The sequence below is a fragment of the Bufo gargarizans genome, chromosome 2 (genome assembly GCF_014858855.1).
Source record: "Bufo gargarizans isolate SCDJY-AF-19 chromosome 2, ASM1485885v1, whole genome shotgun sequence".
Lineage (NCBI taxonomy): Eukaryota > Metazoa > Chordata > Amphibia > Anura > Bufonidae > Bufo > Bufo gargarizans.
This window is the reverse complement of record NC_058081.1, coordinates 469637935-469654210: the sequence shown is the minus strand read 5'-3', so window position 1 is coordinate 469654210 and position 16276 is coordinate 469637935. Positions and strand designations below refer to the sequence as shown.

At 43.9% G+C, this 16276-nt stretch overlaps 1 protein-coding gene across 2 annotated transcripts in view; it reads right to left on the bottom strand.

Annotated features, from left to right (window-relative positions):
- The window catches only part of LOC122928325 (T-cell immunoglobulin and mucin domain-containing protein 4-like), a 61158-nt gene extending 47821 nt beyond the window's left edge, over positions 1-13337 (bottom strand). Inside the window, exon 1 of one of the 2 annotated variants that reach the window (XR_006387872.1) lies at positions 13151-13248. Coding sequence is in view for 1 of the 2 variants with exons in the window: in XM_044281062.1 (XP_044136997.1) it covers positions 13151-13214 (64 nt within the window). In the remaining variant the exon portion in view is untranslated. Of the gene's footprint in view, positions 1-13150 lie in introns of both variants that reach the window. The other variant, XM_044281062.1, reaches the window with a different exon arrangement.
- Between the last annotated feature and the right edge of the window lie 2939 nt (positions 13338-16276).

Here is a 16276-nt window from a genome sequence, read left to right as displayed (position 1 = left end):
TATATATCTCTGAGAGTGAAATGTTTGGGATTTTCCTAGGCTGTATGCATTGTAAAATACGAGTATCCATCTGTCAATAAAATCCAGAATAATGGAGATAATAAATGCCAATGATATCAAGCGTCAATACTATAATCTCAAAAATGTTAAAAACAGGAAGCTAATGTAATCAACAAAATATGAAGAGATAGTTGAATCCTGGCTCCTTAATGGCTGCCATATAAAAACCCAACTTCCTTGGGAGGACACTGGAGAAGAGAGAAAGTGTAAATCAGCAAATTCACTTCCTTACATGTAATAAGGAAGTTTCATAAGTATGAAAAGTAAAAAAGAAAGACAAAAATACTTCAAGTGTAAGCCACTTGACCTGAGGGTTATGGTTGTAGCTTTGGGTTATGTGTCAGTGGATAAGGGTCCTGAACAATGCCGATATTAAAGGGAACCTGTCACCTGCAAAACGCATATTAAACCGACCACAGTACCTTACAGTATCCCCCAGTGTGTTGCTAATCCTGTTTTTCTTTCCTCTTTGTGTTTCTTCATACTCGTTAAAAATGCTGTTTTAATGTCGGTTGGCGCTGTCTCCGGGTGAGGCTTGAAGTCAAGGGGGCAGCGGCCTCCTTTCTTCAAGTAAAGCTAAGCCGCCCCTTACCCCTCCTCTCTACAATTAGATGGACATGCTGCTGTGATTGCGCTCTTCTAGCGCGTGCGCGGTACGCTGCCTGTTACAGAGTGACGGCCGGGCGCGCGATTAAACGGTCCGGCGCATCCACAATTAACCAAACGTAGATGAGTGAGTGAGGATCGCGCTGTAACAGGCAGCATACCGCGCATGCGCTAGAAGAGCACGATCCCGGCTTCACGGCAGCATGTCCATCTAATTGTAGAGAGGAGGGGTAAGGGGCGGGCTTAGCTTTACTTGAAGCAATGAGGCCGCTGCCCCCTTGACTTCAAGCCTGACTCGGAGACAGCGCCAACTGACATTAAAACAGCGTTGAGTATGAAGAAACACAAAGAGGAAAGAAAAACATGATTAGCAACACACTGGGGGATACTGTAAGGTACTGTGGTCGGTTTAATATGCGTTTTGCAGGTGACAGGTTCCCTTTAAGATATCGGGTGAACTTCTCTAAACATATGTAAGCTATAGGAAAGATATGTGCTATCCGCAATGGAAAGAGCAAGATGGAATCTTGAAGATCATTTGTTGTGTTTATAATTCATGATCCCCCAATTTATAGTACCCTTAGGTTACATTTCCATCTTACAGTAATTTATCCTAGGCTATCATGACTCATAAGCATATACACGGTATTGGCTTCATTTGTATTGTACTACATGTAGTACACTGTTATCTACTTGTGCTTCAGCACTGGAATGGTTGGACTTTCTAAAGTTGCATTTTTTTAATATATATTTTTTGTACTCTCCTCCTTCTTAAATCCATTTCTCAGTTTGGTTGTACAATCGCTTTACAAGACTGTTTAGAGAGAAAATGCCAATAATGTACATGCTACCTCATATATACTGCCTCCCAAGTGTCCCTCACAAGTTAATGGACATACATGCCACAATGCTGGGCTAGTCATAAGTTAGCATGGGGGTTATACTGTAATACTTACTACATCTTCACCCTGTATAGCATATTCCTCAAGTCTATAAATAAAGTTGTCCAGGAGGACCTTTTGGCAGAAGCACACAGAGGGCTGGGAGATGCCACAGCTGCGGATATGGAGGAAAGGCCAGCCACACATTGCATGGTAGTTAGCTAGCAAGTAGAGGTGAGTGACCCTTGTCAATTGGTGCATTACCTCAGGGACTAAGGCAGAGAAGCAATAACACCTTGAACAGATGGGGAGTACTGAGAAAACATAGCTGACTTGCATTTTCTAGCTGCCGTACCTATTGAGCGTTAAGTGGGCCTGAGATAAGCCAGTTGAGGATCAGTTTGTTGTAGTAAGAAATGCATGTGTAAAGAGTGGTGTAATGGACTGTGACAGTGAAGATAGTTGTTGTGTGTACAGTACTGGGGAGAATCTGTGGCTCGCAATAAACAGCAAAGTCATCTTCACAGTGTTGTTGTCACCCACGGAAATTGGGTACAATTTCAGAAACTTGTTGCTAGAGTAGATAAACAGCCTGATAGAGTGAATAAGCCACAAATAACAACTGTGGGAGGAATATATCACAGACTTACACCAGAAAACTGGCCTTAAAAAATTCACGTTTTAGCGCAAGCCTCATTTTGGAAAAATGTGAAACTTTTGGTTGTTTCCTGCTGCCGATGCCACTTCCTCAGAAAGTGGGTGGGCTTAGCAAAGGGGGTGTGGCCTGTCACAGCCCACCAAATATACTCCATTACCTGGTAAATTGTAACTCAAATCTATATCAGCTCATAGCTGGCGTAGATCTAGCTTTCTGGCACATGGACAGCAAGCACAGCGTGGCCTATAGCGCAAAGGGGGCGGAGCTATATTGTATAAACATCCGGTCTTTTGGCAGCCGCTTTACAGCCGCACAAGTTTGGTAGTGTTGCCTCTGAAAGAGTGGGGCCACACTAGGCTGCGAGAAATGTAATTTGGTATAAGATCTCTAAGCCTTGCAGACATTGGGCTTGTAAGAGAGGGGCCATGGTAAGCTGGTAGGAGAATTCAACACTTTCTGAGCCTTGAATGTGTGGTTAGGACTCCTGATGACACACCGCATGGTGTAGAAACGTGTTGAGCCTTAAGGCCGAGACACCACAAATGGATATACTGGTTTGGCACAGATGACCAATCAGCTTAGGGCCGATATATTATGAATTGTTATACTGTTTGAGCACAACTGATAGGTGGCTTACAAACAAGAATTAAAGCCTATGGCTGATACATTGAAATAGTTCCATTGCTTGAGCTTAATGGGCACAACTGAGAGGTGCTTATTTAACTGTAATTAGTGAGCCTATGGCCGATGCATTATACATTGACACACTGTTTGCGCACAACTGGTAGGTGTCTTGCAAACAACAGTTTGAGCCCTGGGCTGAGACCTTCAAAATGGCTACATTGCTTGAGCACAACTGATTAGTGTTTAGTAAGCAGAGTTTTAATTCTCCCATTCTTTTATAGTAATTAAATAAAGAAAGCTTTTCTGTTTTAAGCATCCCATACTGCAGTGAGTTACAATGGACAGCAAGCATAAAGCAAACAAAAAAAATTCATATCTTACTTCAATGCACTTTTTTGTTAAGACAGTGTATGAAACACTAGTCTTAAAGGGGCTGGCCACTTTCTGACTACTGTCGTGAAATGTTTGTAAGATGACTATATGGCACTAACCAATATAGCCTTTGTTGATAGTCTGTGCCATTTCTATATTTTCTAAGCCATATCCACTTGTTAGGCAAATCTTCTATGCTGTCTGCATAGATGTCCTGTCTATAAGATGGCTGCTGATGGACACATCACTCAGCCTCCTCCATTCTAACATGCTGAACCTGCACTAAACTCACAGCAGTGCAAGTGCAGATGGAAGATGCAGTTTATTTAAACAGAGGAGACATCACATGGTGGTGATTTGTCTGGTCACATGACCCTCCATCAGCAGCCATTTTATAGACAAGACCTTTGTGAGGATAGCACAAACAAGGGGCATACCTTATAAATATAGAAAATGGTGCAGAATATCATCAAAGGCTATATTAGTAAGTGCCATATAATCATCTTACAAACACACTGGTCAACAGTAGCCAGAAAGTGTCCAACCCCTTTAATAAATTCCCCCATCTTTGTTTACAAAGTGTGGTGCCTCTAATGAAACCTGAGCCCCCAAAGAGAAAGTGTTGCAACCGTTAAGCCAGTTGCCTCTTGTGAGAACCTAGTAACCACAAAGCAGTTGTCCTTATATGAGTTCAGTAAAGATCAATACTACCTACCTGCACTCCATGGAATATACTGCTTTCCACCTGTTCTACATGTACTGCCGTCTACCAGGACTAGAAGTACTGAACTGCACTCCACCTGGGTTGATATTTTGGAGGCTTTGAGATTAATTACTAGTGTTCAGGGGCTTAAAGGGGTTATCCGACTTAAATAAATTTATTCTAATTACTCTTATTCTAGTTCACTGAAAGTTTCTTTAAATCACTTCTATAAGCTATCTTTCCCCGTTTGGCCAGTTTAATTCTGGGTCATGTGACCCCTGACATCAGTAAGCTGGCTCTGGTGCTGACGTCTCGTTTACAGGCTTCTCCCTGCTTGAGGCAGTGGGCTGGCTCTGTAAACGAGACGTCAGAGCCTCTGGTGCGCGCCCCTCTCTCCCTCTCCTCACACTGCCTCGGCGATGGTATGCGATCGCTCATGCGCGGTACATACCAGAGCCAAGGCGATCTCTTCTCCGGCAGCAGGGTATGTTATCGCTCCTGCACTCACTGGGGCTAGAGGTGCCAGTTTGTAAACATGGATCATTCTTACAGCCCTGTTCCCTGTTCTTACAGCCCTGTTCCCCCCCACTAGTGGACATTACACATTGAACACCCCCTGGGAAAAAATAAATAAATGTCAATCATATTTGTGGATTCAGCTATACATAATCCATATCTGCCACCAATACATATATTTATCTAAGCAATATCTATATTGAATATATATTTGAATAATATAGATATTGCTTAGATACAGATACTGATAATGGTACTTTCACACTAGCGTAAGTGTATTTTCACACTAGCGGCAGGACGTATCCAACAGGCTGTTCACCATGTCGGATCCGCCCTGCCGCTATTTGGCCGTGCCGCTGGACTGCCACTCCGTCCCCATTGACTATAATGGGGACGGGGGCGGAGCTACGGCGCAGCACGGCGAGAGGTCGCAGGACTAAGTCTACTTTCACACTTGCAGCATAGTGATCCGGCGAGCAGTTCTGACGACGGAACTGCCTGCCGGATCCGGCATTGCACAACAACTGAAGGATGGATCCGTCCTTCCGGTCTGCGCATGCACAGACCGGGAAAACTGTGAAAAAGACTGCGAGAGGGATCCGTCCATCCGCACGACAAGCGGATAAACTGACGTGCGCACCTGGATCCGTCTACAAATGCTGTCAGTTGTCACACTGATCGGCGGATCCGGCAGGCAGCTCCGACGACGGAACTGCCTGCCGGATCCGGCACTGGAAAACAACTGAAGGATGGATCCGTCCTTCCTGTCTGCGCATGCACAGACCGGGAAAACTGTGAAAAAGACTGCCACACGGATCCGTTCATCCGCATGACAAGCGGATAGACGGATCCGTTCTTGCAATGCATTTTGTTTTTTGCAAAGTGCAGAGCAGGGTGAAGAAAAGGTCAGGTTGTTCACGCCCAGAAATATTCATGAGGCAGAGCTCAGGCATTGTTGTTACACGCCCCCACAGCATGTAAACAAAGCAATAACAGAACCATGAAAAGGTGTAAATATGGGTTTTAACTTGATGAAATCTAGCCTAACCAAATTATATGTATATCCTGATGGATTTTAAGAGGTTTCATTTTTTTTTTATTAACTCGGATAACCCCTTTAACTATAGGGGAAACAGGGGAAGTGGCTGCTTTGGGGCCTGATCTTAGAAGGGGCCCACCCAGGGGCGCATTAAGTATATCATAGGTCTGGGGCTATTTACCCATCTTGGGTCCCATCGCTCCATTTTCCCAAATCACCCCACCCCCTTTGTATACCACCCCATTTTTTTCTGGTCAATTTTTGGGAAAACTATACCTAATATATAGTACACCCTCAGCCCCTCGGAGAGTAAACTATAACACCCCCAGCCCCTCACAGTATATAGTATAACACCCCCAGACCCTCATAATGTATAGTGTACAACACTCCACAGTAGGCAGTATAATACCCCGCAGTATATACTTTATAATATCACACCCCACAGTATACAATATATAGTATAACACTCTACAGTATGCAGTATACAGTATAACACCCCACAGTATACAGTATATAACACCCCACAGCATACAGCAGATAACACTCCACAGTATACAATATATAAAACCCCACAGTATATACTATAAGACCCTACAGTTTATAGTAAAACAACCGACAGTACACAGTATAACACCCCACAGTATACAGTATAACAACCCGAAGTATACTGTATATAATATACCACCCTACAGTATACAGTATAAAACTCCACAGTATATAGTTTACCACCCAACAGTATACAGTATGTAGCATAACAACCGACAGTATACCACCCCACAGTATACAGTATAACAACCCGCAGTATACTGTATATAGTATACCTCCCTACAGTATACAGTATAACACTCCACAGTATATAGTTTACCACCCCACAGTATACAGTATGTAGTATAACAACCGACAATATACAGTATAACACCACAGTATACACAGTATACAGTGTATAGTATAACACCCCACAGTATACAGTATATAGTATACCACCCCACAGTATACCACCCCACAGTATAAAACCCTGCAGTATACTGTATATAGTGTACCACCCTACAGTATACAGTATAACACTCCACAGTATATAGTTTACCACCCTCCGTATACACTCCGCAGTATATAGTATAACAGCCTCACAGTATGCAATACTCCACAGTATGTAGCATATAGTATAACACTCTCTGTCGCGTTTTCCTGAAGTAATCATCTCATAAAACTATAGCAAATTTCTCCTGCAGCAACACTCCTCCTGGAGGAGAAAGGAACATATGCTATTGGTCACATGGAGATGATGTCATCACAGGTCTTTTCTCTTATAAGTATAACACTGTCCTTCCTTGTAATGGGCATTTTGGGTGGCAATGGGCCTTATCGAAATGGTGGGCCTGGGGCTACTTACCCAAGCACCTCTATTATAATCCATCATTGCACCCAGGAGGCCCTGACTATTTTATTGTCAGGTCCTCCTCTACAGCATTATAGAATGACATATACAGAGACACTGTATAGAATGGCTGGAGCAGCTGCGAGAGAGCGATCTTGACTAGCCTCAGGAGTAAGGATATCATGGGAGGAGAGGGTTGCGAAGTTGCCTGGGGGACCCCGTTCAAAAATTTGCGTGGGGCCCAGTAATTTCTAGTTACGCCACTGCTAGTGTTACACGTAGTTACACTCCCAAGTTTAATGTTATGATACCCCCAAAATCTAACTGGAGTAAATGCTGTAAAAGAGCAGTAAGGGGGAGACACTTGACTGGTCACATTGCAGCGCACTAAAATGAGCCCATCACTCAGCAGCAGAGGGTAGGGAGAAGAGACAAAAACGATGCAGCCCCAGAATATTGATCTTGACGATTACACCTTGATTGACCTGTGCTCCATGCAAGATTAATTAGTCATGCCTGCTATTCATGAATGGAATAAATTAGCGCAAGAATTGCTAACTGATATCAATCTATCAGAACCGATTTCCTTAAAGGGGTTGTCCGTGCTACAGATATTGATGACTTATCCTTAGTATAGGTCATATATATCAGACTGGAAGGGGTCCGACTCCCAGTATCCCCCGCGATCAGTTGTTTAAAGGGGCTGTGGCGCTCATATGAGTGCTGTGTGCTCTTCAGCGTTTACCTGCACTCCGTCTAGTGGTGGCACAGTGTAATTACAACTTCCTCTCCTATTCACTTTAAACAGCTGTTCGTTGGGGGTGCGGACCCTCAACAATCTGATATTGATGACCTGTTCTGAGCATAGGTCATCATTATCTATAGCTTCTTTAAGACAAAATGATAGATTTAAAGCATGAACTAAAATTCATCCAAAAAGGCAGTAACAAGTCATCCAAGAAGTGATAAAACCTCTCAGAACATCATCCAAAGATCTGAAACCAACTCACCTCGAGGCTTTAAGTAATACATTGCAATTAGTGTTGATCGAATTGAAATCCACAAAGTGGACTTCGATCCGAATTTCAGGGAAAATTCAATTTACTGCGAAGCCGAATTTCCTCATGCTTCATGATAACTAATCGGTTTTCCCTGAATGGTGGTAAAAAATGTAAATAATAATACTTTCCTCATCCGTTTGAGTGCGAAGAGCTGGCTGCTGCCATCTTGATTGAAGATCCCTTGCAAAATCCTGTGCACGGTGACATATGACGTTGCCACGCCGGCCAACGTGTTGACGTCATCATGGGCCGTGCAAGATTTCTCGCTAGATCTTCCATCACAATGGTGGCGGCCGACTCTTTGCAATCAAATGGATTAGGTAAGAATGATTTTATAAATTTTTATTTTTATTTTACACTGTAATATAAATGTCAGATGCCGCGATCAGCTATGAACGCGGCATCTGAGGGGTACAATCTGCCGCTCCCTGTAGTGGCGGATTATAATTGGAGCGTTTGGGTCTGTTGCCCCGGGCCCGACTTGGCTGGGGGGCCCAATGCCGACCCAAACACCCACAAACTACTACGTTCCCTGCCCCGCCGCCGTACACCGATCACCGCTATAGGCTTCAGGCCTAGTAGGCCTGAAGCCTATGCGATAGTAAAATCCCGGCGCAGGTGGGCGTGATGACGTCATCGCGCCGTACCTGTGCCCGGACGCAGCACACTGACGTGTGTGCGCAGGGCATCTGCACCATCTACGAGTGAGCGCCGACTGGGTGAGAGTGTGGGGGACAATTAATACTGTGGGGACAAATTACTACCATGGGGGAATGAATATTGTGAGGGCAGTGTGGAGAAATTAATACTGTGGGGGCAGAGTGGGGGGCAATTTACTTAATAGATGGCAGTGTCGGGGCAAATTAACTAATGGGGGCAATGTGGGGGGTTATTACTTGATGGGGCAGTGTGTGGGGCAAATTACTTAATGAAGGGCAGTGTGGAGGGCAAATTACTTAATGAAGGGCAGTGTGGGGTCAAATTACTATATGAATGGCAGTGTTGGGGCAAATTACTAAATGGATAGCAGTGTCAGGGCAAATTATCTAATGGGGGCCAGTGTGGGGAGCTATTACTTGATGGGGCAGTGTGGGGGGCAAATTACTTTGTGGGGGGAATTACTACATGGGAGGCAGTGTGGAAGAAATTACTATATGTAGCAGTGTGTGGGAAATTAATATATGTAGCAGTGTGTGTGTGTGTGGGGGGGGGGGATTACTATATGGGGCAGTGTGGGGGGAATTACTATATAGGGGCAGTATGGGGAAAATTACTATATAGGGGCAGTGTGGGGGAAATTACTATATGGGGGCAGTGTGGGGGAAATTACTATATGGTGGCAGTGTGGGGAAAATTACTATATGGGGCAGTGTGGGGGAAATTACTATATTGGGCAGTGTGGGGGAAATTATCATATGGGGATAGTGTGGGGGAAATTACAATATTGGGCAGTGTGGGGGGAAATTACCATATGGGGTAGTGTGGGGAAAATTACTATATTGGGCAGTGTGAGGGAAATTACTATATAGGGGCAGTGTGTGGGAAATTAATATATGTAGCAGTGTGTGTGTGGGGGGGAATTAATATATGGGGCAGTGTGGGGGGAATTACTATATGGGGCAGTGTGGGGGGAATTACTATATAGGGGCAGTGTGGGGGAAATTACTTTATAGGGGCAGTGTGGGGGAAATTATTATATAGGGGCAGTGTGGGGGAAATTACTATATAGGGGCAGTGTGGGGGAAATTACTATATAGGGGCAGTGTGGGGGAAATTACTATCTGGGGCAGTGTGGGGGAAATTACTATATGGGGCAGTGTGGGGGAAATTACTATATGGGGGCAGTGTGGGGGAAATTACTATATGGGGCAGTGTGGGGGAAATTACTATATGGGGGCAGTGTGGGGGAAATTACTTTATTGGGCAGTGTGGGGGAAATTACTATATGGGGGCAGTGTGGGGGAAATTACTATATGGGGGCAGTGTGGGGGAAATTACTTTATTGGGCAGTGTGGGGGAAATTACCATATGGGGATAGTGTGGGGGAAATTACTATATTGGGCAGTGTGAGGGAAATTACTATATTGGGCAGTGTGGGGGGAAATTACCATATGGGGTAGTGTGGGGGAAATTACTATATTGGGCAGTGTGAGGGAAATTACTATATAGGGGCAGTGTGTGGGAAATTAATATATGTAGCAGTGTGTGGGGGGGAATTACTGTATGGGGCAGTGTGGGGGGAATTACTATATGGGGCAGTGTGGGGGGAATTACTATATAGGGGCAGTGTGGGGGGAATTACTATATAGGGGCAGTGTGGGGGAAATTACTATATAGGGGCAGTGTGGGGGAAATTACTATATAGGGCCAGTGTGGCGGAAATTAATATATGTAGCAGTGGGGGGGGGATTACTATATGGGGCAGTGTGGGGGGAATTACTATATGGGGCAGTGTGGGGGGAATTACTATATGGGGCAGTGTGGGGGGAATTACTATATAGGGGCAGTGTGGGGGGAATTACTATATAGGGGCAGTGTGGGGGAAATTACTATATAGGGGCAGTGTGGGGGAAATTACTATATAGGGGCAGTGTGGGGGAAATTACTATATGGGGGCAGTGTGGGGGAAATTACTATATGGGGGCAGTGTGGGGGAAATTACTATATGGGGGCAGTGTGGGGGGAATTACTATATTGGGCAGTGTGGGGGAAATTACTATATTGGGCAGTGTGGGGGGAAATTACCATATGGGGGTAGTGTGGGGGAAATTACTTTATGGGGATAGTCTGGGGGAGCGCTCAGGTGTGAACCAGGTTAAAGTGAGCGCTGCAGCCTCTTTGCTCGTTACCAAGCACAGTGTTGTCCATTTGATAGCACAGCTCAGACCCAATCACTCAGATGGGACAGCGCTGCACCTAGACCATGTGAACGATGTCATATGACCTAGGAAGAGACTTTGGCGCTGACGAAGCACCGCAGCCTCTTCATACAGAAAAAAAAAATTAAAACTAAAATGGAGGGGGGACCCGAATTTGGTAACAGCCCCGGGCCTATCATGCACTTAATCCGCCTCTGGCTCCCTGTCATTGCACCCACTACTTACAAAGAAATGGGCTTCGTGACGAAGTAATTCGTCACAAAGCGAATATTTTTAAAAAATTTGGCAAAGCAGCAAATCACATTTTTTAATACTTCGCTCATCACAAATTGCAGTGTCAAGGCATACCATTCCAAGTATCACACTCAGCTCTGCTACATCTGTTCATGCCCATCTGTATAGGAAATATTGCAGTCTACAATACATCTGCATGTCCCAAATCGTAGCACATTAACCTTTTGGCTCCCTGAGAGTCAGTAATGCATTCCAGCTCCCCATGACAGTGATGAGGTTAAGTTGTTACCAGATCCTTCTAGACAGAATATGAGACCCCCTCCCTGTGGCCCCCTCTCCCTGTAAACCACACATTCCTTTATAGCCCCCTCATAGTGCTTATTTTTACTGCAGAACAATAGTTAACATTAATATTACAAACTCCCTATAAGTCTTTCTGTCTTTTTATGATCCACTTCTGATTATGGCTCACAAAACTGCGCCAGGAAACCTGACCGCGTGAACGCACGCTTATACAGTAGACTGGTGGGTGTACGTATGCCACACTAGGTGTAGAGGATGTCTTTTAAACAAATATAGATGTAGCAGAGCTGAATGATGTCCGTGTGCATTCTGTATTTTGCAGAACGGAACAGCTGGCCCCTAATTGAACAGTCCTATCCTTGTCCATAATGCGGACAATAATAGGACATGTTCTATTTTTTTTGTGGAATGGACACGGAGTTGGTGTTGAGCGAGCATGCTCGGCCGAATACTGTGTATGCTCAAGCACAATAAAAATCAATGGGAGACCCGAGCATTAAATCAGGCACCCCCTGCTCTGAAGAAGAGAGGGTGTCTGGTTCACAGAAAAAGGTTAGAAATTGATGGAAACACCATTGAAATGGTTTGGAAACAGCATTAAGAGGATAGCTGGATGCATCTTGGACTCCTATTTTCTATGACATACAATAGACAACCACACAAAGGCTATATGCCAAAAGCCAGGTACAGATGTAGCAGGGGTAACACACACACTCTTAACTCATTGTGTTATCTTGAAACAAAAGCCACTGAAAAGCAATTGCTTAACGCATTTAGTTGCATTTAGTTTAGATAACATGTCTCATAAAGCATGTGTGTTAACCCTTCTACATCCGTATGTGCAAGTCAACAATCTATCCATGAGACAGATACAGGCATGCTGCAGTGCGACACCATACACTGCCATTATAAAAATTGTCGCGTGACATTGGTGCAACAAAATGTTGCGCGACAAATGTTGCTGTGTAGTTGTGCCCTATGTTGCGCGACAAATGTCGTCATGTAGCCCTAGCCTTATGGAAACAGTCAAATGAATCTGAGCTCCGTGATGGTGAAGCACATGCGGGCCATGCTACGCCGTTTCCTTAGCTCCCATTCATGTCTATGCTGTTTCTGTAACTGCGACCACCTCGGCCACAGCATAAGACAGAAATTTCGATCTCAGCTATGAATGGTCAAAATTGGAATACCCCTTTAAGAAGTCATCTTGGTACATGAGTAACATTTAAATGTCAAGTTCCGCTCTACTACATCTGTAGCGACATTATTTCCAATCCCGTCTCCTACTCCGATTCCGTCTACTAAGTCCTAATTACAATCTAAACGCTATAGTGGGATCTAAAGGGATATCTCAAGCAACATTACAAGTAATGCAGAAAATACAGCTGTAGCAGAGCTGAGTATGCCAATATAGCAATCACAGTACATTTCCAACCATTACGGTTTTACATAGGAGGCCGCAAAACCTACTGAAGGTGGGTTCACACTAGCGTTAGGGATTCCGTTATGGCTTTCCGTTATAACGTGGTTATAGAACGGAAAATAACGGAATGCCCAGATAGAACGCAAAACGGAATGCCTTTTAAAGGCTTCAGTTTTGCATTCTGTCTGGGCATTCCGCGGTTATAATGGAAAGCCATAACGGAATCCCTAACGCTAGTGTGAACCCACCCTTAGAGAGATTTGTAAAACAGTGAAATAACAAATTCAGCTCTGCTTCATCTGCTCCATTTGTATCAGTAAGTGCTCTTGAAAGGAAACAATGCAGTTATTTAAAGTTTTCGAAGGCATCTTACAAGACGGACGGTGAGAACTGATGAAATGTGGAGATGTTCTTACCTGAGCAGCTGAGCAGAAGGAAGGAAACTTGCAGATTCTCCCTCCAACTCATGCAGAACTTCATCCTGACTGCTGCGTGTTGGTCACTTCTGCAGGGACTGACAACTTATGATACAATACATGTAAGAGGTCACTCCCACATCCAGCTCATGTCATCCAGAACTACATACAATACAGAAGTATGCAGCATGGGGGACACGTGTATATGCATGTATGTAGACGTGTTCTAAGGGGGATATAATAAACCAACATGAATGTACAAAAGTAATCTGAGACAAAACGGCTTCTTCTGGTACCTCCATGACATCAGTGTTGGCTCTAGTGCCAAGCACACAGGGTGGGGGTGCTGGATTCACATCCAGAGAGACTCCTGGCTTAGCGAAGTAATGTTATTCTTTAAAATGATGCTTAACAAGTTTATTCAGAGCACAAATCTAGTCATCCTGGTGCCCAGGGGCGATGACTAGGTCAAAGGCTGGTCCCAAGACTTCAACATTTAGTAATTATCAGTTTCAGTAATATGGGTTGGGTTCCAGCATATAGGCATTAGTGTTGAGCATGAATATTCGAAAAGCAAATTTTTATCTCGAATATCGCAACCTCGAGAATTTGCGAATATTTTGAATATAGTGCTATATATTTGATTTTTAGAATATTCGTCAATGACGAATATTATAAAAAACTAATATATAGCACTATATTGAATATAAATGAAATAAGAGAGAAAAGAAGAGAGAGAGGACGGCGCCTCATGTGTGGTATTGCTGACAATATTAATGCATATGTGTATAAAATTCACTTACTAGAGGTGGTTGTGAGATAGTCACAACAGCTGTATAGGCTCTTGCTGGTATATATTCCGACCAGCAAACGGGTGCTTGGCTGCAGCATGGGTTCCTGCCTGCGCCCAAAAACCGAACGGGTGCTGGAGTGGAAGTAAAACTTGTACCGAATAAAAACCGATGAACCTCTTCTGCGGGCGTTGCCAAGGATACCATTTAGATAAGGCGTATAGCCCTTTGTATGGTAGGGCCCTGATGGTATGTCCTGTGCGTACAATGATGACAACAAAGTTTACAATGTAATTAAATTAGTTTTCCAATTGACACAAAATATACCTAAACTAAAAAGAATTCTGTGGAAAAAAAAACACCCCAAAAAAACACATATTCACCTCCTGGATCCACTGCTGTGCCCGTTCCAACGCTTTCTCGTCCCCTACTGCTCTCTATTTCCTAGACCAGTGATGGCATATTGACACAGGGTCACTGCAGTCAGTAGTTTACAAGACTACTTTGTATAATACAGGAATGTGACTATAGTCTTATGGACAAATTTAAGATCTGGGCCCCCTCCACCAGCTTGTTGTTTTGATGCATCGGACCCATTTTAGCTATAAGACAATTTGAATATGTATGATAATATACCTGTTAATAATACAGTCATATAGTTACCAAATAACACTATATAAAAAACTAATATTATCAACATACTGTGCTCTGTGGAGAGTGATTACAGCACAGTTAATTCCTGGTGACATCTTTACTGATTGGAGGTATTCATTTCATCTTCATCCAGCCCGGACCACCATGAATACTTCTTCCAGCCATGACCTCTCTCTACTGAGTTTTTCACACAGGCATCTTGGACTCATCGATTTTCCAGCACCCTCCTCAATTTTTCTTATTACAACACAAACTCCTCATCCATAGTGCCCCAGATGATAATAAAGACCGATATGGTAATAATGCCTCAATAGCTGCCTCACACTGCTCTAGTACCCTTATTGCCTTTTGTGCACTACACAGTTATACTTCCCCTTTTGCATGCCACACGCTAACAGTGCTTCTCTTATAGAGCCCTCATACAGTAATGTGGGCTTTCGTATTATAGTTGTGTATTGATCACGACACTCTATCTTGTACTGACTGGTTTTGAGTGCGCGTCTCGGTGCGTTCCTTGCTCCACCTCTTGGAACAGGTAAGTATTTCAGAATTTAGACAGCACTCCAATATTGATTAATGATTTTTATTAGCCGGACATAGTGGTCCTTTTTAGAACTGAAGCAACGTTTCGGGCCAAAAGCATGCCCTTCATCAGGCTGGTTACGTGCTCAATAATGCCTCCCTTTGTGTCCCCTTTAAGCCCTTCATCAGTAGTAATATCCCCCCGAGGTGCTCTGATATAACAGCTGTCCTTTTTTGTGCCTCCATATAGTCTCCTCCACTAAGGCCTAGTTCAAACTTCACTGTTTTGGTCAGTATTTGCTTCAGCGATTGCGAGCCAAAAACAGGAGTAAAGCCTACTCATATATAAGGTATAATGAAAAGATCTGCACCTGGTTTTGGCTCACAATCACTGATCAATACACTTAACCCTGTTTCCACGACATGCACTTTGGGGATATAGATGCAGTTGAAAAGGTTGCTCTCTCAGGCTCCATTCCTCTTTAGGCACGGTCACTGCTACTGCAATTCTTACGTCACTTGTACCATAGAGGCAGATGATAAGTTGCTATGGGGTCTTTGAAAAGAGGGGACTCTGTTATGTTAGCCTCCATCCCCTTTGCTATTAGGTCAGATGACCTATGCAGGATTCTCCAGAGGAGCTGTACTGTTAATAAACTAAGGGGGTAGGTATTTGGATCAAGTTATGGCAAAGGAGTGGCCCATTGTCCTCTTAGCAAAATCTAGCTCCATAATGGGGGACCCTATTTGACCACTGCTATGGAGGCTTATCACTGCTGTGTATGTCACTGGTATTTATATAACTAACACCATTTTATGAGCCTTGAAACTGGCTCTATTAGACTCAAATATAGTGAACTCCACAGCTCACTGTCATTTGTGTTTGTAAGTGACCTCAGGGTCAGACTGGCCCACCAGAGAACCCTGTGGTGGGCCCAAGCTCTGACTCAATAATGCACCATTATTAGAACAGATCCCCTAAGGTCTAGCAGAGACAAACTAACATAAAAAGGGGCCCATATGCAGCATCCAGATCCAGTGTCACATTATACAGCAAAAGAAACTGCAAACAATATTATTTATGTGTAATGTATGCCTGTATGCAGATAGTTCTAACAGGCCATAGTCGTAGCCACCTCTAATGGGGCTATTGCCACCC